The sequence below is a fragment of the Numenius arquata genome, chromosome 19, assembly GCF_964106895.1.
Source record: "Numenius arquata chromosome 19, bNumArq3.hap1.1, whole genome shotgun sequence".
Classification (NCBI taxonomy): Eukaryota; Metazoa; Chordata; class Aves; order Charadriiformes; family Scolopacidae; genus Numenius; species Numenius arquata.
In genome coordinates, this window is record NC_133594.1 from 3,586,015 (window position 1) to 3,611,665 (window position 25,651).

Consider the following 25,651-nt stretch of genomic DNA (forward strand, 5'->3'; position numbering starts at 1 on the left):
AGCTGATGAGTCCAAGTTGTCTTTGGTTCCCATTCTGGTTTGGTCTTTTGGTTTTTCATTCGTTTGGTGAGGCCACAATTCAGCCACCAGTTTTTTTCCATCTTCTGAGTGCAAAGAACCAGGGCTTTAACGAAACATTTCACCAGCAATTAAAGAGGGAATTGGAACCATTGCGGAGTTTGCATTGTACGGCCTCTGTAATTACTTACCTGTCTGCAGATGAAAGGCTGAATTTTGCTCCCATCAAGTCAACGGGGGTTTTTGTTGTTGTTGTTGACTTCACTGGGAGCAGGATTGAGCCGTACTATATATATAAATATATATAAATATATATATATGATATATATATAATATTATATGTGTAATATTATATATATATATCAGTGTAATATTTACAAATAAAACTGTGATCTCGTCTAGAGAAAAAATGTATTCATATTACCAACTGCTCTTCCATATTTATGTATCATATTGTATCTTTTTATTATTGTTATAATTATTATGATTATTATGGTTATTATTATTATTATTATTATGGAATCTTTCTTGGCACCTTTTGGAAGCCACGTCAACCAATACTCCAATGAAGTGCTGAGGATCTATTTTCACAAGAATTCTACTGGTCTACTGTATAAAAGAGAAAAGAAAAAAAAAAAAAAAGAAACAAGCAAAATACAGTTCAACCCTTAATTCTGTACCTCACGCCTGTACGTTTGCTGCTCCGATTTTGGGTTTTATTTTGCGTTCGTTTGTTTTTAACGGATCTAATTTAAGTCTCCAAGCAATATATAAAGATGTAAATAGTAAAGCTTATTTATTAAGATTGTCATCTTTTTTAATTTATATTTACACAATTGTTCATCTAATTTATTTTTGTTTTTCAATACAGTTTTTAACAGTTGTCCTTTTTTTGGTTCATGAGGTTTTTTAAAATCATTTTCACAGAATTTCTTTATACAGGTTTTCCTCTTTCTTTTAATAAACAACAACTTCCTCCGGTCTTTCAAAAACAGGTCATGTTTCACTCCAAAAAAAAAAAGTTATGTCAGATTCATCAGAAATATTTTGCCATTGTTGATTCCTATACCCTAAAGTTCTATATTATATAAATATATAATACCTTGTATGCTTAAATATTTAACTGTGTGATTTTGTATATATCTTCATACACATGCTCACACACATATGAGGGTTAATGTCCCCAGATGTTGGGAGAACAGAGAATCAGAAACACAAACAATATAAGCTTGTATTAAAGAGTTCTGAACTGGATGACTTGCTCTTGCCACGTCTCCTTTGCTTTCGGTCAAGCCCCCCTCCCACCCCCCAGCATCGCCGGGTACCTGGAGGGGGGGGCGGGGAACACAGCTCTGGGGTTCCACATCTGGCTGCACATCTGGAAGGGCCACCCCATCCAGGTGCTCCTGATGAGCTCCGGCGCGTCGGGTTTGGGCAGGGCTTTTGGAAATCGTGGTGTTTTGGCAGAGCACTGGTGGGGGAGTGTTACTGTGTCCAGTTCTGGGCTCCCCAGTTCCAGAAGGACAGGGAACTGCTGGAGAGGGTACAGCAGAGGGCTACAAAGATGATGAGGGGCCTGGAGCATCTCTCTTACGAGGAGAGGCTGAGGGACTTGGGTGTGTTTAGTCTGGAGAAGAGAAGACTGAGGGGGGATCTGATCAACACCCATAAATACTTAAAGGGTGGGTGTCAGGAGGATGGGGCCGGTCTTTTCTCAGTGGTGCCCAGTGACAGGACAAGAGGCAATGGGCACAAACTTGAACATAAGAAGTTCCACCTAAACATGAGGAGGAACTTCTTTACTCTGAGGGTGGCAGAGCCCTGGAAGAGGCTGCCCAGAGAGGTGGTGGAGTCTCCTTCTCTGGAGACATTCAAACCCGCCTGGACACGTTCCTGTGCAACCTGCTCTGGGTGGACCTGCTCTGGCAGGGGATTGGACTGGATGATCTCCAGAGATCCCTTCCAACCCCACATCATTCTGTGATTGTGTGGGAGGGTTGTGGGGGGCGGAGGGGGGCAGCACCAGCCAGAGGCACGCGTCAGCCCAAGAGCCTGTTTCACCTCCGGCAGGTTTGGTTCTGCCAAGGTGGTTGGTGTCCTGCTTCACCCAGGGCAGATGGGTGCCCAGGGTAGGTTTGGGTGTGAGATATGCTTGAAAATTTGAAGGTTGGATGCTTCTAATTTTAAAAAGAATAAGTTGTCCGTGGTTTCTGCTCACCCTCTCCATCAGATGCAGAACATCCAGAAAATGAATCCCAGGGGGGATTTGCCTTGTCCCAGGGGTATTACCTAAGTGGGAAGGAAAGCTGAAAGCTCCATGCAGCCATGGAGCTGGACATGCTGCTGGACAAAGCCTTTGGACACACGAGAAAACATGCAGTTAGAGATAAGGCAGTCTCCAGTGGTCGAGAGATAGCCATGTCTGCAGCCCCCCCACGCCAGAGCAAGGCTTTGTGAGGTGTGCGTGGTGAGCTGGTGCACGTCTGGTGGCGATAAAGCCCCATGCCCGGTGCACACGCACACACAAACATACGTGACACCATGCAGTGTCATCCTGGTCCAGACTCCTGCTCAGAGCTGGCTCCTCCTGCAGAATAAGGCTCTTCAACCCTTTTAGCATCATTCTGGTCAGCACAGGGATGGACATGTCTTGGGTCCAAAAGGCAAGGGGTGGACTCAAACCACAGCGCTGTCAGTTCTTGTAAATGAGCAAAATAACCTGAAGGGGATTCAGCAACTTTTGGTCCTTCCTTGCCAGAAGTGTGGCTTTTTGCTGCCTGTTTGTGGATGGGGCGGGGGGGAAGCTGGAGGAGCTACAGCTCCAGCAAAGCCTATGGTGGCCCAGTGGCTCAGTCCTGCACAGCCCATCCCGCCCCCAGCCAAGGGCAGCTTCCCTGGCCAAGTTGATGATTATTAATAATAAAGTCATTTGGCCCTGTTCTGGCCCACCAGCTCTGCAGATTTTCCTCCCTCTCAGGCTTTGCCTCCCTTGGTCCCCCCCGTCGCTGGTCCTTCCCCGCCCCCCCCCATCACTGGTGCTACTCCCCTACCCTTGCTGCTCCACTGGGAGCCCCCACCGGGGCCATGGGGCAGGACCCCGCTCGGAGGCTGCTCGGGCAGGGAAGGAAAGGGACTTTGTGCTGCTGCACTGAGAAATCTGTATTGATTCAGCTTCCAAATGTGAATCGATTCAGCATCGACATCTCCAACCGTTGAGGCTGCACATGCGGTGGGGAAAGGTGCCATTTAGCCCTGACAGTTATTGACCCCTGATCCTGAAGAGAGCCATTTTTAACCCAGTTAACTCCCAAACTCATTAATGATTTAACTGCCCAGGAAAGCCCTGATAAGACAGGGATGCTGGGAGTGTGGGGAGAGGATGAGGAGGTGCCGGGGGGGGGCAGGAGTGTTAAATACCAGCTCTGCTTTCCCTCTTACACATTTCTCTTTGCATCTGCTTTAGACAGTGTTGGGCTATAAAGCCAGAGAGCTCCATTTGCCATCCTGATGTGGTTACGGTACTGGCTGGTACCACCTTGCCCCCCTTTAAAAATGTGCCAGTAATACTATAGTGCGTAAATGGCCTGTGCATTAAACAATAAATTAATTCCACATCACACAATCCATGGGATGTTCGGAAGCAATAGACTGAAGGGTGAGAATAAATTAATTTTTTTTTTTTTTTTTTTTTTACACTGGCATAAGTGAGTCAGTAAAAAAGTAGGTTTTTGCATTTTAACTGTCAAACTCCACTGCAATATATTGAACAGGGAGAGAGAGACAGAAAGAGCAGAAGCGAGGGTGCATCGTGCTTTCTATACCATCCTTGTCTACAGTCCATGCATTATTAATAGGGGATAATCAGCGCACCACAGACAGTCCTATCAATAGAACATACTGTAGATAAAAAGGCCCATAAACAATGTATTAAATGGATGGTGTCCATAGCAATATACAAATCAATTGACTGTGTGTTGAACAGTCTATTAAGCATTAATAAGGACTTTAAGGCGGGAGCACCCTGGGAAGCAGGATCAGCGGCCGCTCGCTCCAGCTGGGCTGGGCTGTGTGTTCAGCTCTGTCTCCCCCCCACATGCACATCCTCCCCCCACCCCCAGTGCGATCAATTGAAATACACGGGCAAAACAATAGTTTCTGTGTCCAGTTTATGTGTCTGCCTGGAAATCAATCGGTAAAGAGAGGGAGAAGGGGGGAAAAGAAAAAAAAAAAAATCAATCAATGGATTGAGCGAGGTCTGAAGCCGCTGTCCTGCAAGATGGCAACAGGGCTCGTGGCCACCAGCAGATGTGGAATCTGGCTGAGACCTAGGGAGGAAGGCGGGTGTCGCAGCCCCGTGGCAGTAACCCCGGTCCCTTCGCCAGCCCAGGGAGGCTTGTGACTCAGAGTCACCCGGACCGGCCCACGTGCTGGGGGGACTGCGAGGCACTTGTGACACCAGATGCGGTTGCTGTTGGCTGCATTAAATCAAAAGGAGCTGACTGCATTAATTATATATGAAAGCGGGGGAAATTGCTCTGAATTCATACGGCGAAGTCTCCTCTCCCGGCTGAAAGCCACAGCTTCTCAAACAAGTATGGCATTGGTAATTGTGGTAATGGGGAAATGAAGCTGTTAGTAACTTTGAACAATTTGGCCAAAAAAGACACAGAGGCTTCAAAAAAGCTTCTGTAGAAAAATTGGAATATAAAGGAAACTACTCACAAGTATAAAAGAAAACGTCTTGCCATGTAAGCAAGGGCGTTGTGGTCCAGCACTACCTTTTCCTGGACTTGTTCCTCCCACTTCCTCAGTTTCTCAGTTTCTAAGACACACACCTGGGAGTAAAAGAAAAGCGAGCCCTTCCATGGCCACAATTCTCCTTTTCGCTCTTCATTAACTGCCACAACACTACGATGGCCCCAGATTTTCCCTCTGCCCTGAATTGAAGTAACCGCTGCCTGCATCATTCAAGTCAACAACTGACCTAAGTTTTCTGATAAAATGCAGCCAAAGGGCCAGGGTCTTAAATTTTTTTTAAGTACAAATGAGGTAATACTGTGTCAAAATAGCTTTAAAGGTCTTGAGAATCTTTTGACTGACTCCTCTCAAGCCTGGGGAGGATTGTTAGTGGTTAAAAAACAGCTTTCACAAAAAAAAAAAAATCATATTTTTTTGCAGATAGATAGATAAATAAAAAGTTATTCACAAGATCTTCATTGCTTTACTTAACGACGAATGAAGAACCAGTCCACACAGCAACACGGTCACGTCTAGCCATCCTCCTACCCTGCTCTTAAGACATTACCTGCCAATTTAATGCATTTATAAATCACTCTCCCACTCATAGTTTTCTAAAGCAGCCCGAGAGCCCCGTATCTGAGCTGGCGGCTGCTGCCCTTTATCATCATCCAGCCCACCGGGATGAACCGACTTACGCTTCAGGTTCCTTGGCATTTTTGATGAAAGAGTTGAAATCTGGGGATGGTTCTGGCTGAACTTCAAAGCCCGGCTCTGTTTTTTGGGCACTCACCTTGTAGCACAGGCACGCTGAAAATAAGCAGGTTCTTTTCAAAATGTCACCCTAATAACATGGTCTTTCCCAAGCCCTGAGGCTGCTGTTTCCCTAAGGCATGAAGGCTCCATCTAAAGGGGCTTGGGGAGGGTGGGCAGGAGCAGGGGAGGGAAAGGGAATCCTCTTATTGCAATGCTCAAACTTTCCATCCAAGCGCTGAAAGCTTCCCGACGCCCGCAGCACCACGTGAAATGCCGACGCTGGATCACACCGTACTGACCCAAACCATTCCTCAAAGCCTTTGCAGCTCCCGGTGCCAGGAGACACCGATCCCTTTAGGAACAGCCTCTCCCACCCCAGCCCGGCTCTGGGAATGGCACTTGCAGGGCCAGAGCTGCCTCAGGAATGTCCCCCCCCATGACCATGTCCCTCCTGGCTTAATGTCACAGCCTCCAACACCAGGGGAGGAAAACAGGATAAGTGTGTTTAGAAAATAGAAACAACATCCAGAAACCTTTTTCGTTGCATCTTGCAGTGCACAAATTAATTCACATTGACGATGCTTAGTTTCTGGAGAGCTAATCCTGCCTCTGGCCCAGCAGGAACAACGTGCAGTTTACAACCTTCCAGCGCGACAAGGTGTGAGCTGGCAGGCCACCGAGGCGTCTGTCACACCACAGGGCATTGTCACTGCGAGTCTTTGTCCATCTCTGGCACCTGCCCCCCCATGATGGAGAGGACCTGGGCTGCCCGCGTTGTGCAACCTCTGGCACTCCCTTGGGTTCTTCCCCAGCCTCATCCAACCAAGAAAAAATTAAAAAAAAAAAAAGGAAAAAAAAAAAAAAGTAAATATAGAGGAAAAGCAGAAACCAAACAAACGAAAAAAGGAGCAAACACAGCACTTGACTCTGGAGGCTTTTGCCGTGGGAAGCAGCTGTCCCAAAGTGGTGTGTCACCAGCAGCACAGCAACCCCAACAATCAGCCCCTCTGTGCCCCGTGCCAGCTGCGGCACGGCCGGGGACGAGGGCGGTGGGGAACAATGGCCGTGGGGACAATGGGGATTGTTCTGGGCAGCTCTGCTCCTCGGGAGGGGACAGCCCCATGCAGCCCTGGGAGGGGACCTGCTGCTGTCACCAGCTCGGAGCTGCCAAGCAAACAGCAGATTTGGGGTGTCCTTAAGAAGGGTGTGTGCCCACTGGGGGGGTTCAGGGGATGCTGAAAGTGGCAGTGAATATGTTGGTTAAAAGGAGAAGTGGGACCAAACATCATAGGGTGAAAAGTGAGTGGCCTCTGCAAAGAACCCACCTCCCGGTGCTGAGCTGGAGTTTGTGGGGTGCTGGGGGGGGGGGTGAACGGGGGGTGGGAGCAGGGCCAGGCTGTGCAGGGAGCAGCAGATGCTCTGCAGAAACCCATAGCTGCGCCATCGATGCCATCACCTGCACATGCACTCCCTGCAGAGGGACATGGAAAAGGTCGCTCCTTTTGACCTGAACTCATCCCAAAGCTGCTGACTCCATCCAGGAGCCACCACTGATGTCACGTTACCCTTCCCTGCTTCATGCCACCAGGCAAACAATTTCAGCTTTGCAAATGGATGTGGATAGTTTATCTATTAAACATGGATTATGGCATCTTTTTTCCCCTCTCCCTATTTCATCCGCCCCTTGGTGCTTTTCCCACCCAGGACAGCATTGGCCCCCGGTCTGCCAAAGCCCAGCCCGTGGCACAGTAAAGTCAGGGGCTGGCAAGAGGAACCAGCTCCTGGGCCAGCAGTGACTTGCTTTGGAGCAAGGATGCCTTTTCCCTATGGAAGCCAGGGGAAAGGCAGGGGGATGTGTGTGTGTGTGTGCACACGCTCTGGGGCATGGGTCCCTCTGCCAGCATTGCTAGGCTGTGACTACAACTGTTTATCTTGAAAGCTGGAGGGTTACAGTCTCCAAAGTTTCCAGGGAGAAAATACAGACCCTTCCTTTCAGCTGGGCGCCGGAGGATGTGTAACCTCGACGAATTCCTTGGTTTTGTTTGGCTTGGGTACGGCCGCACTGGGTAGCATCCCCGGCCAGAGGCTCTTCTGGCTTTGATCTGGGAGCTAGGTGAGCTTCTTGAGGGGTTAACAGCCGTCAAACCCTGAGAGTCTAGACTCTTCCACCTGCTGTGTACATATTAACACAGCCTGACACACAGCTCGCTCTGTACACATACTGGTACGCACCAGCCGGCCTCACCAAGGATGCGACGTGAGGCTCTTCAGCAGCTTTCCAAGGTAAGCAGGGAAAATGAAGCCCCTGGTCCCTGCAGCAGTGAGGGCTACCAGAGCTGAAGGTCTCCTTTCCATCACCATCTACAGCAAAACAGCCCCGTGCCGTGGGTTTTGCCCCTTCACCCAGAGCTTTGCTGGGGGAGGCTGCTGGGACGGGTGTCCCAGGGGCACAAAATGCCAGTGTTGGGGGGGGACGACACCGGAATATCAGAGTGGAGAAAAACGTGCTGAAGGGCAACAAGCCAGCTGCCTGGTGTTTTGGCTGGCATCTCCTATTCCTAACGCCTAGCACCACACTCGCAAAGGTCAGGAATCCCAGGAGCAGCATTAGCCCCGTCACACCTTAGATCGCCTCCGTTCCCCTCAGTGACGTTACAGAAAACACAAGCAATTTGTCCACCAGGTTCGGTCAACACCGGCCCTGGCCCGCAGTGAGACCGCAGAGCGGCTCCCCATCGCAGCGCGGGGCTTTCAAGAGAAATGAATCATCTCGCAGCAAAGACAAACAAAAACAAACTAAAACGCCCTGTTTGTAAAATGCAGGGAAAGGCATGGCTGCGGGCCAGAGCCTGGAGCAAACAAGGCGGCTTCAAAGCCCCCGGAGGTGCATCCAGCAGCTTGGGACCAGCCGGGCTCCGCGCGGTTGCTGGTGGCCCCGCCAGTTCTGGTGTGTGACCAGGGGGACCTGTCCTTTCTGCAGCTGCCGGGAGGGATGGATCAGTCCCCGTCAATCTCCATCCATGGCTCCAAAGAGAGGTTTGGAGTTTTTCACACACACACACACCCAGCAGCGCACGTACACAGCATATACACATCACAGCAGTGTGTGCTGCGGTGGCACGCGACACGAGTGCCTTCGTGCCAAACCGCGGTGCCAGAAGCACCAGTCTGGGCACTGCACTTCTGCACGTTCAAGGGTTGTGCTGCATTTTGTTTTACACAACAGCAAAGCGGAACAAATATCACCTCACCTCCTCCCGCACCGGCATCTCCCTTTTTGCGAGGTGGGAGATCTGTGAGCTCCCGTCCCGGCTGGTGCCCGGGACCTGGATGGGTGCTCAGAGCCGAGACGCGGCTCGGCACCTCCGGCCAACCGAACGCAAAGTCTACCTTCGTCTGCAAGTCACGGTCACCTCCTTCATCCCCACAACCAAACTCCGTGGCCACCAGCCACCTCTGATGGGCAAAGGGATGGTTAACGGGCATTCAACACACACGGCATCGTGGTGCCTCCGTGGCTCTCCTGCCTCAGTAACACAGTGGCCATAGCCCAGAGCCCTCAGTGTCACCGTCCTCTCCATCAGAAAAAGGTATTTAGCTTAAAAATTAAGACCTCGGGCAACCTGTAGCGCTTTGGTGATTGCCCCACAGGCTATTACATCAAGGCAAAGTTTTCTGTGAGCTCCAGCAGGACTTTGAGCAGGTACTGGAGGTCTTCTGAATGTGCAACAGCATCGTGGCTCACAACAAATGAAGAGACATAACGAAAGAGGGGGTGGGGGGGACAGGAAAGAGCAGTTTGGGTGAAACGATCAGAATTATTTGAGTGGGTGCAAATCAGGCAAATAGGTTCAGCTCAAGAAGAAAAACAGTCTCTGGCTGAACTTCCTCCACATGAAATCCTGCGCCTTTGTTTGGTTTCAAAACATTTTCATTTTGAAATTCACCTCCTGCTTGTTTGCTTTTTCCATAAAAGGGTTAAATAACCTGAAAAAACTAAACTAAGCAAAACTATTTGCTTAGGGCTGACTAAACCGATTCATTCAACCCACACTGTTCCCTTTCCCCCCTCCAGGTTCATTGTTTTGCTTTAAAAAGAAAAAGCAATAGCTTTGAGCTGATCTGATTTTTGTTGGTGGTGTTTTTTTTCTTCCCCTCTCACCCTCCCGCACTTTTTGGTTTGGCGACCAGGCTGAGAAATCCATTACCCACAGGGATCCCGGGCCAGCCTAACCCACATCTGACAGTAAAAGAAACCAGATTCTTCATGTCTTTTTTAGCCCCTGGCTTCCTTCTTGGGCTTTCCCACACGTCTCCAGCTCCCACCGGGGCCGGTGGCCGGGCCGGGTGTTGGGGAGGGAGAGGACCCTACACAAAGAGGCTGCACTTTCCCCTCCTCTCTGTGTGTCCAGCTCTTGGGGTCAGCGCCGGTTTCTGGACATGGCTCCTCATCTCAGCCACGTCCCGGCACGGGGACAGCCATCCGTGGTGGTCGTTAAACCCTACGAACGCCCAAGCGGCGGTGAGACGGAGGAAGAAACACCATGGAGGCAGCGAAGATGGACTTAATATGAATCTTTAATGCACAGAACAAGCTGCCGAGAGCCTTGCCAACCAAGGCTGCGCACGGAGCCGCTCCGTCGACTCAGAGGGCTACAAAAGCCCAACTTGCCTGCAACGTCCTTGTACCTGCCCGGCATCCCCCTCCGGGACCTCCGCTGGCAGCGCGGTGTCACCGGCCGCCCGCGCCACCTCCTCCTGGCATCCTCGGCCCCCACGGCACCGGGGCCCCTCAGCCCACGGCTCCTGCCCGGCAGCAGGGCAGGCAGGGAGGGGGTCACCCTGTGCCCAGCGGCTCCCCTCCGCCTGGCCTTGAATGGGTATCTCCTTCCTCCCAGGGTTGTGGAGCGTGTAGTCCAGGAAATTCAGTAAGAAAAGATTAAAAAGGAGAGGCTTTTATGCTGAGTCAAATTAGGTAATTTCTTCTTTTTTTTTCTTTTTTCTCTTGAAAAATTAAAAAAAAAAAAAAAAAAGGAAAAGAAATTAAAGTCCAACTTGCTGATTTCTTGTTTCTCTGCCATTTGCATGAGAAAGTCCTGTTTGGCCTCGCTGTCCCCTTCCACCCCCTCCGAACACCACCCGACCCCGAACCCCACCAGCCACTCAGCACATCATGAGTTCTCGACTCCTCGGAGTCCCTTGGCCTCCCACAGCTCCAGGCCTGCACCTTCCCTCACCGCCCCTTGGACTCCCCGTAGGTGTTGCGCAGCATGGAGACCATCTTCTCCTCACACGTTACTTTGGTGTCCTTTAGGATGCTGTACCAGACCATGCCGGGTGGCCTGACTTCTTCGCTGCGACAGAACAAGTAGGGCATGGTCTCGGTGCGGCTCTGGATGTAGGCACTGCGTAGCAGGGTCGAGCAGTGACTGCTGACCTTCTCCAGCCTCCGCAGGATCAGGTGTGCCTTCCTGGAGGGGACAGACAGAAATGGAGACAGAGCAGGGTGGGCAATGCAAAGAGGACACCAGGAGCCAGGAGTCTGGTGTTCTACCACCGACTCTGTCTTGCGACAAGAATGGACAAGACCTGTCGCCTAAGATGATGTCTTTCCTGTTTCAGGTGGAGAGAAGCTCTGTTTTGCCCAAAAGTTCTGGGTATATCTAATATTTCATAGCACTGGGTCAATGGGGCTGGAGGGACCCAAAACTCACCTGGATGCCACTGTGCAACCTGCTGTAGGTGACCCTGCTCTAGCAGGGGGGTTGGACTAGACGATCTCCAGAGGTCCCTTCCAACCCCTATCATTCTGTGATTCTATGACCTCAGGTCTGACCCATTCGAGCAGCTTGGGTGCCCTGAGGACACTGCCTGTCCCCTGGCTAGATGGTCACCACCACGTGCTCCTGGCAGGCTCCAGCGCATGTGCTGCCCCCCCGCCATGCACCCTGGTGAGCCCCCCAGCACCTTACTGGTCCCAACTGCTGAGCCCAGCTCTCCCTTTCCTGTTTTCCCAAGTCTCCAGGAGGCAAACGGCCCAAAAGGACTGACACTTAGAAGAGCAAGGAATTAAAGCACAACACATTAAGACAAAACAAAATAAACCCGTAAGAAACCAAGAATCCCCTCGTGGGAGTCTGTAAAGTGCTAAATCAAACAAAGGGAGGGGAAGAGGTTTTACTTCAGTGGTCTGAAAGTCTCAAGATCACAGATTATTTCCTCTCCCTCTGGTGCCACAGGAAAGCTCTGGATTCGGGGCGAGGGGATTTCGCAGTTCCTGCAGGAATGTAAATTCCCGATAATGATATGTCAGGGGCAGCGCTGTCAGTCAGCGAGGCATAAACATGGGGATTATTTGATTATGAAAGCTGAGTGGTGTTTCAGCCGGGGCTGTGAGCTCCCAGCCTGGGGGCGGGGGGAGAGCTGGGAGCCTGATGTGGAATGGGACACCAGGGAAGGGGTGGCCGGAGCCACCCCAGCGCCACAGCAGAGGACAGAGACGGTGGCAGGAGGCGAGAGGGCATCCCGGCATCCCCAGCCAGCTCCAGACCTCTCCCTCCGGAGCAGGAAGACTGGATGAAAGGCTGTAGGAAACCACTGCTCCTCCAGGGATGCATGGGGAAAACTTCTCTGCTTCTCCCCAGGGCTGACGGGCTCAGGGTCAGCCTTCCAGGGGAAGGGAAGAGCAAAGGGAGTTGGCCCTTCCTGGACAACACTCTGTGGTATCCATGTATTGATTTAATCCATAAAGACAGGCCTGACGAGGCAATTTGAGCCTCGTTAGCTATACACACGCATATATAGTAATGATGTCATGGGCTGAGCTGTGCCCGGCTCTGACAGAAGACCTCTACTCGTGCTGCTCTCCATAGCAGCCACCTCACCTTCTACAGCATCTGGTGCTCCCACTGCACGTCAAGAGCTGACACACTGCCAAGAACAGGTCCTTCGCCGCTGGACGCCTGCCGCTGAGAAGTTATGAAATTCTACGATGGCATTAGACGCTTTCAGTAAAGACTGATTGATTAAAGCTAAGCTCAGCAGCAAATCAAAGTCTGTAGTGACTGTCACCACAGTTAATGAACTCCAGCAAATCACAGGCACTGATGCAGGAAAGGGACCAAAAGGCGTCATCTGTGCCGTTTCCTTGCTGGGATCAACCTGCCCTGAAGAATATCTGTCTAACCTGCTCTTAGAGCCAGGAGCTGGCAACCCTTCCACCCATCCTAACGCTGAGAAATTGTTTCTTACCATCTGAGCTGATTCTCCCCGTTTTTTTTCAGGGAAGGCTGAGCAAGCACAGCGCCCAGGGTCAGCTCACAGGACAGACTTTTTTGTGCGCTGACAGTGCTCGGGAGGAGAGCACGTAGCCAGAACACCCTCCTCCTCAAAAAGGACAACTATCATCTCCCTAAGGCCACAGCTCCATGGTCACCTTTATTTATCATAAATCATCTCTACTGCCAAAAGGGGGTATTGCCCTTTCCCCAGCTTGTCCCTGCCCATTTGCTTGTGCTGATGCAGGTGTCCATGGGGCCAACACGGGGACGTTGTCCATCCAAAGGCCAACCAAGCAACCCATGGAGTTTCCCTCAGACTGGTTCCCACTCCAGCTTGCCACAAGACCCTTCCCAGCCATAGCAAGAGGGGAGTGACAGTGCGTGACCATGACCAGCCCTTGAGGCAATCCCCTGTGGTGGGTAACCATGACTTGGCCCTAACCTAGGCAAGATGTGGACTCCCCAGCACATACTTACACATGCCTGCTGGCCAAGCTCTTCTCTTCCTCTCCTCCCTTCTCACCACTTCATCTTTCCCCTCTCCTCCATAGCTTTCTTCACCCAGCTCTCACTTCTCCCCTGCACAACCTGCTCACTCCTTTGCCACCACTTCCCTTGACCTTCTCTACCTTCCCGTTTTCATTACTTGCTGCACCGTACTTCCATGATCTTCTGGGTTTCGCCAAAAATCACTGTGTTGTGGGTGTCAGGAACAGCTCAAGGTGGCAAAAAGTCCAGGACTGAACCCATCCAGACCTGCTGATACCTCCTATGCTGTGCTCCTTGTGGAGCTGGTCTCCACACACCTCCTGCACCTGAGTTGTGCTTGATGCAGTCGGCCCCAGGAAAGTATCAATGTTTAAGGGTGGGATGCAGCACACGATGGGTTGGTCCTACGAGGATGCTGAAAACACACTGCACCGTGGTCAAGGAGGAGACAGGGTGATGGGGAGGGAGGGAATCAGGCCCAATCGCTTTTGGTGTCTGGTGCCAAAGCCCCAGTTTTGATGGGTTTCACCGCTTTGAGTCATTTATTATAGTGGGGTAATGAAGTCATGTGTAAATGTTAGATTTAGCTTTCGGCTGTCAGCTGTTCCCTCTTAAAAAAAAAAAAAAGGAGAAAGAAAGACAGAGCAAGAGAGGGGAGGGGTGAGAAAGAGAGAGAGGCTTTCTGGTGAGGGCTGGGTAATAAATTACAGGAGCAGTTCTTGGGCTGCCAATTTAACACCATAAATCAAGCCCTGGGTATTACCCAAGTGCTCTCTGCGGAGGGCTGTCGGGTCAGAACGACCACCTTTTCAAATACTGGAAATGAAATCTTCCTAAATGCTGACCAACCTCATCCCTGCCAGAAGCAGTAATTTATTACCTTATTAAAGGGCAGGAATTGGGAGAGGACGGCAGGGGAGCGAGCAAGGGGGAGTCACTCTCATGGCTGCCTGTGGCCAGACCCCAAGCTCTCAGCACCCACAGGGATGAAACAGCCCCCTTTCCCCTCACCCTATAGTCCATACAGGGGGTGCCCCCACCTTGGCACAAGCCAGCAGTGCCCTCTCACTGGCCACGTGGCTGCTGCAGGGGCAGTTGTTGGAAGTCGGTGCCAGCCAAGGCATGATTCTGTTCTCTACTCAAGTGATGGATTTCGGAGGTCACAGGCGCAGTCATAAATGATGGAGAGGGGGATTTAAAAATAGTGATGGCTCTACGTGGCTGCGGTACCTTGTGGAATGGTGGGGGAGAGGAAACGGGACGGGTGTCTGCTGCCAGGGCACGTTGGCTTGTGCATGAACCAGCAGCCCCAGTGCTAGGGAGTGTGGTGCAGTGATTGCCCAGGGGACAGGGCATCAAGGTCCCTGGTTGCCAGACCCAGCTCTGCAAGGACATGCCTAAGAGCTGGAGACATGTTTCCTCCTGTTCTTCTCAGCCCTGGGTGTGCTCCTGCTGGGATGTTTATCCCCCAGCTGCACGGGGGATGGTGATCACTCATCTTGGTGGCTGGTGTGGGAGGAAAACATATCCAGAGCCAGCAAAACGCTGCCCTATCTCACCGAGGAGAAAGGTGCTAAAGGAGAATGAACCAGCATGAAGAAGCAAAGAAGAAATGATACCTGGGCTGGAGGGAAGGATGAGCTTCCCAGGACTGCTGCCTGGCTGCTGTGTTCCCACACGGGGCGATTTTGTCATAAATTCAGATTTTTCCACTCTACTGAGAACTGACCTGGGTCTGTCAGACCCTCGTCTGAAAGGACAATGAGTCCGGGACTCGATGGCCTCTTATCACAGCCTCCCATCAGTACATTGCATTCCCCCTCGGTACCAGAAGGCAGCTGCTCTGGAGATGCACTTGGTCTCCTGCGGCCGTCCCGGCTGCCTGCCTGGGTGACTGGCTCAGCAAAGGAGAGGCTGCAAGCCCTGGGCTGATGCCACATCCTGACCCTGTTGTTGCTGGTGGTAGCCACAAGTAGGGGCACGGAAGGCAGATTTTAACTTAATTTGTCCCGCCTCCTCCTAAAAGCCAGGCCCCGCTTGCAGTGGTCAAGAGAATTGTCCCAAAAATATAGTATGAGAAAATAATAGAGAAATCTCCCCATTGCTGTGTCAGGAAGAGCTCTGGCTGCACAGATCCAAAGGTCTGAATGCACAGTAGCATTAAACCTTCACTGGTTTAGACAGATTCTTCTGTTTTGTTGGAACACATTAACTCTGTGTGATTCGCTCGGTGTCTGTAAGAGGAATGGGGGGAGCAGGAAAGGGGTTGTTGTTGCTAAAGGAGACCAGCAGGATGAGGCAAGCCAGGTGCCAAGATGCTGCTGACCACAGAAAGTCCTGGTTTAGGGCCACCTATGAGCTAAGTTTTTTATGTCTCCTTAATGTAAACCGTCTGGTTGGGACATCTGGCTGTCAGTGTGTCTTCTCGCAAGCAGCTGTTTGCAGTAACCTGTGGCTTTCATGGAAACTGGGCTCACGAGGACCCCAGTGTGATGTATTTATTACACGGAGGCAATCAACTTCCCTCTTGTCGCTCAGTTTTATGAGCGAACATTTACTGTGAAGCTGAGGCTCATCTGATAAACATTTCAAGGTAAGAAAATGAATGTCCCCCTGGGAAAGAGAACAGTCCGTCAATTAAAATTGTGTTACGGGATGGCCTCCCTTGGCAAAGCCTCACTCGCCTCCTGCTACGTCAGTGCCTCCGTTTCTCTCCAAGCTCCCCGAGAAGCAAGGCTGGATGGCAGAGCTTCGCTCTTGTCAAGAGCCTGGCACCGGCTGCCGCAGCATTTAGAGATGCTTCTCCGTGGCTGTAAGTCATGTATTTCCCAAGCACAGAGCAGGGGCATACGAGCGCTGCTAGGAGCTCATCTGGCTCGGCGAGGAAGGCAGGCAGCAGCCGAATTGACCACTGACTCCAGATGTAGCTTGGTACAGAGTGGGGCGATTTAAATGTCACCTTGCAAATCTCACGGCTCGATGTAGGTATCAGGCTAGATAGCATCCTTCAATAAGTGTGCTGGATCTCAAATAACGGAGGAAATAGGGATGTGTAAGAAGAGGCTGATGGGTCCCAGGGATCTATAGAGGAGCAACTGAAAAGGACAAACAAGTCTGCGGTGTCATCAAAGGAGGAGGAGGGCAGTGGGAAGGATGAGAGTGGCTCCGTGCCAGAGGCTAATGAACTACCACAGAAACTATGACCAAGGTCATCTCTGGAGGAGGGCAAGCCCCAGACCAGTTTGGATTTATGTCCAGGAGGGGTGTAAACTGTCGTGAGGACCTGTCATCCTGGTAGTACAGACAGATCCTCAGCCATGTCCAACAAGCAGATAGGAGCAGGAGGGAGAGAAGGAAAACCTTTTCCAATTATTAATGGACTGCAAAACCCTGTTTCTCTACCTTCCTCTGCTTCAGTTTCTCAGAGAACAACGTGTTAGATGAGGACACTGGATGAACGTCTAAAGCCCTAAAAAGCTTCAAAGCTTTTTAACTAAAAACTTAAAAGCAGGTGAAGGTGATTTGGATCCTGTAAGAGATTTCAAGATGTCCAGAAGGATACAGCTACTTCTGAGCATTTCTTGCTGAGAATTTCTCAAGGGGGTGGGTGGCAGACTGGTCTTTGCTGGGACACTGCCAGGACACTGCCAGCCCCCTGGGTGCAATGTAGTCCATGGGTCTGTTAATCCTGCTCTCTCAGAGTCCTACCACCCCCTTCACTGTACACTGGGGGTTTGCAAGTGCAGTCCCTCTGGAAAGGCTGCTCTTTGTACTCTGAGGAACAATCCTCTCCCAGTCCTCCTCAGAGCATCAAATGTATATTAAGGAGAAAATATTTCTGGCATAAATCTGCATATAGGTAAGAGCTGTGGTGCTGTGCACTCACTGGCATCCTTCACCATGTCCCATGCCTACTTTGCACCCTTTGACCCTCACCCCCCCAGCTTTGCCAACACACTCAGCTCATCTGCAGTATCACCTGCCTGGTCCAGGCTGGTTGCGAGATGTCCCACCAGGATTCATCCAAAGACCACCCAGCTGCTAGATATCTCATAAACATTTATCCAAAGACCAACTGGGACCTGGCAGTCCCAGGGGATGGCAGCACAGCTTGGTGAACACCAGAAGGGGACTTCTTTCTGCTACGAGAAGGCAACAAGGTTCACTTTCACAGTGGCCAAGCAGAGGGGTGCTCCAGGTTGTGGGGCAGAGGGGGATGCAGGGAAGGGACAGGTACCTGGGCCCCAGCTCGTCCTCACTGCGCCAGACAAAGTCTCCAAACTTCTCGTAGTGGGAGTTGTAGTGGTGTTGGACTCGGAAGAGCATGGAAGCGGAGACCTCCATCAGTGTGTTGTAGGCCGTCTGCTGCTCCTTCCCACTGGTGTAGCCGTTGTAGAGGTTGTAGATTTTGTCAGCTATCTCTGGAAAGGATCAGGGGGACGGGATTAATGAACGGCAGAAGGTGCTAAGGCAGGAGGAGGAGGAGCGAAGCCCTTGGCGGGGCTGGCAGGAGGGGCAGGCGTCTGGGATGGCTGCCAGTCCCTTGGGGCTGCCAGCAGCAGGGTTTAGTGACCCAGGGAGCATTTAGCAGTTCCTTGGGCTAATCCTGCAGCCAGTGCCCTGCAGGGGCAGCCCCAAAGCAGCAGCCACAAACACTCCAGCAATACTTCATGAAGGAAGGGGAGAAGGAGAGGAGGAGGCTGCCAGCACAGGCAGGGGCAGCCTCATCCCCCCGGGTAGGGCAGGCAACCTCTTCCCGGATGCACCAAACCAAAAGCAACTGCAAACGCAATTTATGATGCTGAAGAGTACGATGCTGTTGATACCAACATGGTACTTGAGCCAGAAATACAGCAAATCATCATTATGGGTATCTACTAGAGCAGCTGAGATGTGTTAAACAAGAGGGAGCACTCTCTACTGTAGAAAAGGATCGCTTTCTGGAAAAGAAAAACACACAAAATCCCATTTCCTTCCTTCTCTTTAGTCTCCCATTTGCTCATTTTTCCTGGGAATGCTTAGCAGTAACCTGAAAGCATTAATGAAAACTTTCTTTGCGTGCTTTTGAAAATAAAAAGCACACAAGAAAACAGGTAACCCGCCTTTCGTTTAGAGGAATCCTTTCAAATTTAAAAGCAGCAAAGCGCTCTGGGTGTGAGAAGGAACGGGACTGGTTTTGCACCTGGAAAGTGTAAATGTGCAGAAGTGGTTGGGCTTTTACCTGTGTTTCTATTTCAGAACCAAACCAGCTGCCACCAGCATCCTTATAAGCACCCGGAGGTGACAGTGACCCGCGCCGCTCACTGCCCCGGCACAGCGAGGGTGGCCTCTATTGTTTCTGCAAGAAGAGATTGCTCTTTTCCCAGAAAATGTGGATCAAACACTCATTATCGGCTCCCATGGCCATGCCATGCACGGGGAAGGATGCCGTGGTGCCACGTGGCACAGGACCACGAGAGCCACCGGCTGCCCAGCCCAGAGGACTTTCTACCTGAAACTCTTGTAATTTGTCACCCCTCCCCAGATTAATGTCCCTGTTCCCATGGGTGAATTTACAGAAGCCTTCACACTGGGAGAGGAGGGGCTGGACAGGCCTGCAGGAGTACAAGGAATACAGGAAAAGCAAAACTAGCAGGAAATGTCTTCTGTTGTGGAAAACAGGGCGCCTGAAGACTGACCTTCTGCCTTGCTGTCATCGACCAGCGGGCAGGCTGTCCTCAGGGTGACCGTGCTCAGCTCTGAGTGTCTCCCTCGCGTATCCACTGCGTAGAGGGTGAATCTGGAAGGCAGGAAAGAAAAGGAAAATAATGTCTTTATCCCTCAGTCCCACACCGCCAGGTTGTTATGGGAACCGGTCTTCACAAGAGAAAGGAAAATGTGGTCCAGGCTCCTATCAGTCCATTTTGGCATCTCAAGGAGATGTGAGATGACCTCGGGCTTAGACCAGGAGAGCACCCAGGGAAAGGAGCCAGGGACAGGGGGACAGGCCACTGTGTCCCCATGCAGCATCACCCCCCGCCGTCCCTGGGAGCCTTACGGGGCTGAACCCTGCAGCTGCCTGACTGTGAAGGGACGCAACCATCTCTGGGGCTGCTTTGCCAGGCACCGATGCACACATTTTAACGCTGTGGCATTTGCAAGCCGGGCTGCTCTCCGGCCCTCCGGAGAGCGGAGCACTAAGTCCTGCCGTAAGCGGGCTCTGTGCTGACAAGTGACAGCTCGTACGCATCCTGTGAACGGCCCTTGAGGTTGTTTTCTCCCTCATTTCCTCACCAGGGTGGGGTTGGTAAAAGGGTGGGAATGATAATTTCACACTTGAAGCTAATGGAGAGCATCTGACAGTAAAATACGGCTTTTGTGCCGGATGAAACATTGAATAAACAGGCTGTGGCTGCATGGGACGTCCCGGGATGCTGAGCTCAGAGTCCTGGTCAGAATATCAAAGCTCCAAAATGAGAATGCTTCTTCGCAGCAGGGGCGACAATCTTTGGTCCACTCTCCCAAAAGGCAATCAGTTCATACTTATTCACTCTGAGCCAGGCAAGGAAACTCGAGCTGGCTTTGACAAAGTGCAGGAGCTGGCTTGAACCCCTCGGAGGTCCGAGATGCCTGGTGGCGGGGTACCCAGCTCCCAGGAAATAACACAGCCTCGCTCCTTATCCTAAGGTAAAACCCAGCAGCTCTTGCAAGCGAGTGCAATGACTCCCATAAAAGCAGCTGCAGCTTAAATGGGATTGAGACCCTGAGGTATGTTTACTTAAGGAATGGTCCTAACTCCTCAGCATCCTTAGCGGGGACAGAAGCGATGCCTCCCTTTTCCTCACCCCACACACCAGCACCCCCCCTCTCTCCTCCCTGCGCACCCCACACGCGGCTGATAAGAGCTACATTTGCACGGTAGCAATTCCCAGCACAGGACATACTCTCCCCTAGCAATTAGCGTTAGTTCCTTAACAATACTTGCTGTCTGAAAGGATGCCAGCAGACTGCCAAGGAACCCACTTGTGTGGAGGGACAACTCCCATTTTGACAAAGCTGGGGCACGCAGGGGATGCACAGGCTGAGCTCACCCAAAGAGATGCTATTTAATTCCTTGGCATGACATCATTTTCCTTAATTTCCAAGGAACGTTGCTGAGAGTGGGAGCATCTCAGGAAGGACGTCCGCAACTGTGCAACTTCACAAGTACCACACACAGGCTGTTCTCCCGCTATAATTAAGGGACAGCAACAGAGCAATAGGGTAATATTGAATTCAGGGCAGGAAGTCTAACTTCAGGGCTTGCTTCCCATCCTGGTGGTGCCACCATCCCTCATCCTCCCTTCAGTAGAGGAGGCATTCATGGTGGGAAGGGATCTCCTGCTGGGAGCGGGTATGGTGTGTGTCTCTGCAGCTTGGCAGCATCAATCCCCCTCTTCCCAGGTCTGGAAAGCAACAGCAATAGAGGCACCCAGGTAGGGGGACCTGAGCCCCAGCGAGATGAGGAACCCTGCAGTGGGAGAGCTGGGCAGAGACCCCCGGAGTTCTTCTGCCTGGTCAGGAGCTCAGCAGCCCCAACACTCGCCTTGCTCATCAGCACAAGCACAACAAAGCAGGACGAGGGCTTAACAAGCTGGTTACTGCTGCGAGTTGAGCTCCATCCCCATCCCGGGGTCACCGGCTTAGCCACAGCGGCTGCGATGTTGTGTTTTTCTGCTTTTAAATGGGTGAGCAGAGCTAATGCCTAACCTCTGCTCTGCCCGCTCAGTCAGGAAGGCTCCATTAGCTCCCAGGCAATCGGTGCCAGAGCACTTTCCTTGAAAAACAGCAGATTTTTATCAAAATGCAATTGTAATAATCGGCAATTAGTGCCCACATCACCTATTCCACCGCCGGTAGGGTCAGCAGGGAGCTTGGCAGGGTGTTAAAGCACATCCAGCCCTTTGGGCGATGTTAAAGACCCGCGGTAGCCCTTCGACTGCACTTTTCCCCTCTGCCTGGCACACACAGAAACAAAGTCACTCAGCTGCCAAGAGCAAGAGCATCCATAGTGGTCAGGCCTGGGTTAAGAAATACATCAACAAACAAGCCCTTCATTTCATTATTTTTTCAGAAGAAAAAAAAAAAATAAAAACATCAATAAAAACACATCAGAATCAAAGTGATTTTTATCTGGTCAAAAATCCTTTTTTTGAGAAAAAAAAGAAAAAAAATGCTTTACCTCACCTGAAACCAGTCCTCTTTCAAAAAACTTAGAGGAAAGTTTTTCATTTCCATTCACTCTGAATGAGATGTTTTGGAACCAGCACCAATACATTCAGCTCGGGTGGAAGCCAGCAGCCCCGGCGGTACGCAGCCCACTGCACCTCTCTAGCTCCTTCCAATGAGTGATCTCAGAGGGTTTTAACATTAATTATGGTCCAAAAGATCACCCTGAAGCACAGCGGTATTAATAGCTCTGTTTTATCAATAGTAAACAGAGACATACGGGGTGAAGCATCGTGCCCCGGAGAGGCTCATTGACACGAACAGTTTGGAAACTTGGAAGATGATGGTTTCCAATCTTCTTCTCAAACCACTTGACCACCCAGCCTCTCTGCAGCAAAACACTTTTACGGCCAGTTAATGGCACTGCACAGAGTGCTTGGGGTTATTCTTCTCCTTTATTCCCGGAAACAGATAATTAAAGGAAGAGAGTGCAAAGACCTGCTGCTCAGTGTAAACCCGGCACTAACAGGCGGCTCCTGCTCACCAGGTCCAGCAGGGATGGGACCAGCCTGGGACCCAACAGGGCATGAAGAGGGCAGTCGGTGGGAGGAGAGGGACCACCATGGCACGGGAGGGATGGGGAGGGCTGCACGGCAAGCAAAGGGAAAATCAGAGCAAGGAGGACTGAGGGAGGGAGCTACACAGAGTACGTGGTGGGCTGCAGCCCAGCGCTGAACGCTACGTGGAGATCCCCCTGCCATACTTATATCTACATGCAGCGTTTTGGACCAAGGACCAAACCAGGCAGCATCCCCACCGACAACGATGGAGCTGCACCTGATTATGCCAACTCTGATAATTTGTAAAAAAAATAATGAGGCCAAAGAGTGGTTCCGAGTGCTTTACCCACGGCAAAGGATCTCTGGGGTAAATTCAAAGCCAGAAACGAAGAGGTCCCAGACCCCCACGCGGTGCGTGAAACCACTTCAGACAACCTGGAATGCCATATGGCAGCTACGATCTGGCAGAGCCTCCTTCATAACCCGGAGGTGTTTTGTTTAGCAATAAACTTTCCCCATGACGTTTTCTCATGTTCTCCCTGTGCTTTCCAAAGGAGCTCGGGGCTACCTGCTACTGTCTCACAGCTCATCCTCTTCTTCACCTGCGCCCTCAGTAGAGATCATACATGAACATTTGCTTTTTCTAGAAATACTAAGATGTATTTTGTCCAAACAAGTCCCAAAGAGCATTTCACCATGGGAAGCACATACGCTCTTGGCAGAGATCAGCCCCTCCGTGCCTGGAAACGCTGCCACCTTTGCAGCAAAACGCAGCATATGAAGTTCTATAAAGTCACGCCGTGCAAATGTTTACCACTAAATTCAAACCTATTGGGACCCAGAGGAACTTTTAGAGAGAGAGATAGAAAGCAATTAACATGTGGCCTCGGGAAATGTCAACACCACCTTCCTCGTAGATACCCCACCCAACGCTGGCTGAAGCCTGGATTTTATCACTAGGCTCAAGATGCTTCTTGGGGGAGGAAGAGAAAGCGGAGGGGGGTGTTAAAGCTTCGGTTCCTGGAACCCAGTGATTGTGGAAGATTGTCAATTGCATTTTTAAAAAATATTAAAAAATAGAACAATATGTTTCTATCCCTTCTCAATGCAGAGGAAAAAAAAAAGAACCCAAAATACAAGATTCTAAAGGCACGAAACCGTAAGGCTGAGAATGAAACCCCAGAACGTGTTATTTATTTATAGACAACACCATCAGCTCATGTTTTTTTAACTGCCTCTCATGATGCTCATGATGTTCGAGTGCTTTACTCGTGATCCTTATTTGCGGGAAGGGAGATAAGGACTCCTGTGTCTGACCTTCCTCAGCTCGGTGGCTGATTTCTTTACATCCTACAGACACACCACTCGCATTTCTGTCTCATGCACGGCTCGTCCTGAAGCCTTTGGGCTCATACGGCTGCTCAGTGAGAGGCTGTACCACAAATGAACTGCGGAGAAAAGGGTCTGATAAGGAGTCCAATAAGCACTCTTGCAGCTCCCAAGCATCTATGCTAAGTTAATTGGGTGCCTACAATTAGCTGGCTGCATCCCAAAGCAATGGCTGTGTGACAAACCTGCGCTTAGGGGACCCCTGCACCACGGAAATGGGGGACAGGACAGAGACGCTGCTCCAGACTCCAGCATCATGCAGAAAAAAATGGTCTCATGCTTTCCGAAGTGGTGCAATCACAAGACGCTCTTGCCAGTAGGGCTTGGCTGGAGCTTGGCTGATAAACCTGGGCTTGGCACATTGCTCCTGTGGCCACGAGACTCTGGTTTGGTGCCGGCTCCAGGAGCTGGGCGCAGGGCAGACCTGGCCGGTGTCACACACGGTGCAATGGATTCTCTCTCCTCTGGCAGCGCGGGTACCACACCCGTGACGCTGAGCACGAACACACAAATCCTGACCTGGCTGAGGTCGCATCACCTGGGTGTTATGTGCACATCCTGCCTTCACCCCCTGATCAGTCACAGCTTATCCGTACCTTCTGAGAGCAGCCCTGAGGAGAAGGACTTGAGGGTACTGGTGGACAAGAAGCTCAGTGTGAGCCAGCAATGTGCACTGGCAGCCCAGAAAGCCATCCACATCCTGGACTGCATCAAAACAAGCGTGGCCAGCAGGGCAAGGGAGGGAATTCTACCCCTCTGCTCTCATGAGACCCCATCTGGAGTACTATGTCCGGCTTTTGAGTCCTCAACAAAGGGAAGACATGGACCTGTTGGAACGAGTCCAGACAAGGCCACGAAGATGCTGCGAAGGCTGGAGCCCTTCTACTGTGAGGACAGGCTGAGAGAGTTGGGGGAGTTCAGCCTGGAGAAGAGAAGGCTCCGGGGAGACCTTAGAGCCCCTTCCAGTCCCTAAAGGGGCTCCAGGAAAGCTGGGGAGGGACTCTTGATCAGGGAGGGAAGTGATGGGATGAGGGGTAACAGTTTTAAACTGAAAGAGGCGAGATTTAGATGAGCTATTAGGGAGAAATTCTTTGCTGTGAGGGTGGTGAGACCCTGGCCCAGGTTGCCCAGAGAAGCTGTGGCTGCCCCATCCCTGGAGGGGTTCAAGGCCAGGTTGGAGGGGGCTTGGAGCAACCTGGTCTGGTGGGAGGTGTCCCTGCCCAGGGCAGGGTGGGTGGAACGGGATGATCTTTAAGGTCTCTTCCAACCTGAACCATTCTATGATTCTACAATTCTGCACAACCCGGGGTCTCTGGGCTCACACGCAACCAGAGCTGCTGAGGCTGGTCCAAGCGTGCTGACACAGACACATCAAGCTCCTGCTTGCCAGCCCTCCTCGCTTCCTGTTCCAGCTGAAAAACAATTCAGAGGCCTCCATTTAAAAGCCCTCAGTGGACCAGCTCTTGGCAATCCCTGCTTCCCCCCTCCCCGGTGATCTCAACACAGGGACTGGGCATGAGGGACCTGGGGCCAGCAAAGCTCGGGCTCAGGCACGTGCAGAGCGGAGCAGCCAGGAATGGTGCCACAACCACACACGGGTGTGAACACACTCCTCACACCCACCCATGAGCAAATGCCGTCCTCTGCCAGCCTGTTAGTGCCTTCAGCTCCCAGACACCAAGGTGAGGGGCTCCCTGGATGAGATCAGTCTGGTGAGCAGGAACAGACCTTCATCTCAGCATCTCCTGGCTGCTAAAAACATCAATAAATTTACACAAACAGCTTCCCAAAAGACTATTCTTGCAAGAGCCCAGGGGTGATGCGAGGTGGAACAGAGCTGTGGGTGTTTTGTCCCCAGCCACATGCCATGGGGTGTGCGTGGTCCATAGGGCCACCCACCCACCCCTATCCCCGCACCGTGGGCTCGTACATCTCCCACTGAGGCTCCCAGCCGCTTTCATTGATGGCCACGGAGCAGGAGCAGGGTTGGCCTGCCAGCAGCAGTCCGGGCAAGCACGGAAAGGGGCGTGTGTGTTTAGTGCAAACATTCCCAATTCAGAAACCATTACAATTTAAAAAGAAATCAAATCAAATAAAAAGCAGCCCGTCCACACAAGCCACAGGAATGCAGCTTAGCTTATTGGCGACTCTGTGATTTGAAATAATTAAGAAAGGTAAATGAGAACAACCCACCCCACCGCCCCCCATCTCTGCGGCAAATACCAAGCAGACAAT

General features: G+C 51.3%; 1 protein-coding gene across 1 annotated transcript in view; it reads right to left on the bottom strand.

The window, feature by feature from the left end:
• Nucleotides 1-10,744: 10,744 nt before the first annotated feature.
• The window catches only part of ASTN2 (astrotactin 2), a 366,183-nt gene continuing 351,276 nt past the window's right edge, over nucleotides 10,745-25,651 (bottom strand). Inside the window, exons 21-23 of the mRNA XM_074161351.1 lie at nucleotides 18,959-19,059; nucleotides 17,518-17,701; nucleotides 10,745-10,982 (exon numbers count right to left, since the gene is read on the bottom strand). Of these exons, the coding sequence (XP_074017452.1) occupies nucleotides 10,745-10,982; nucleotides 17,518-17,701; nucleotides 18,959-19,059 (523 nt within the window). The remainder of the gene's footprint in view (nucleotides 10,983-17,517; nucleotides 17,702-18,958; nucleotides 19,060-25,651) is intronic.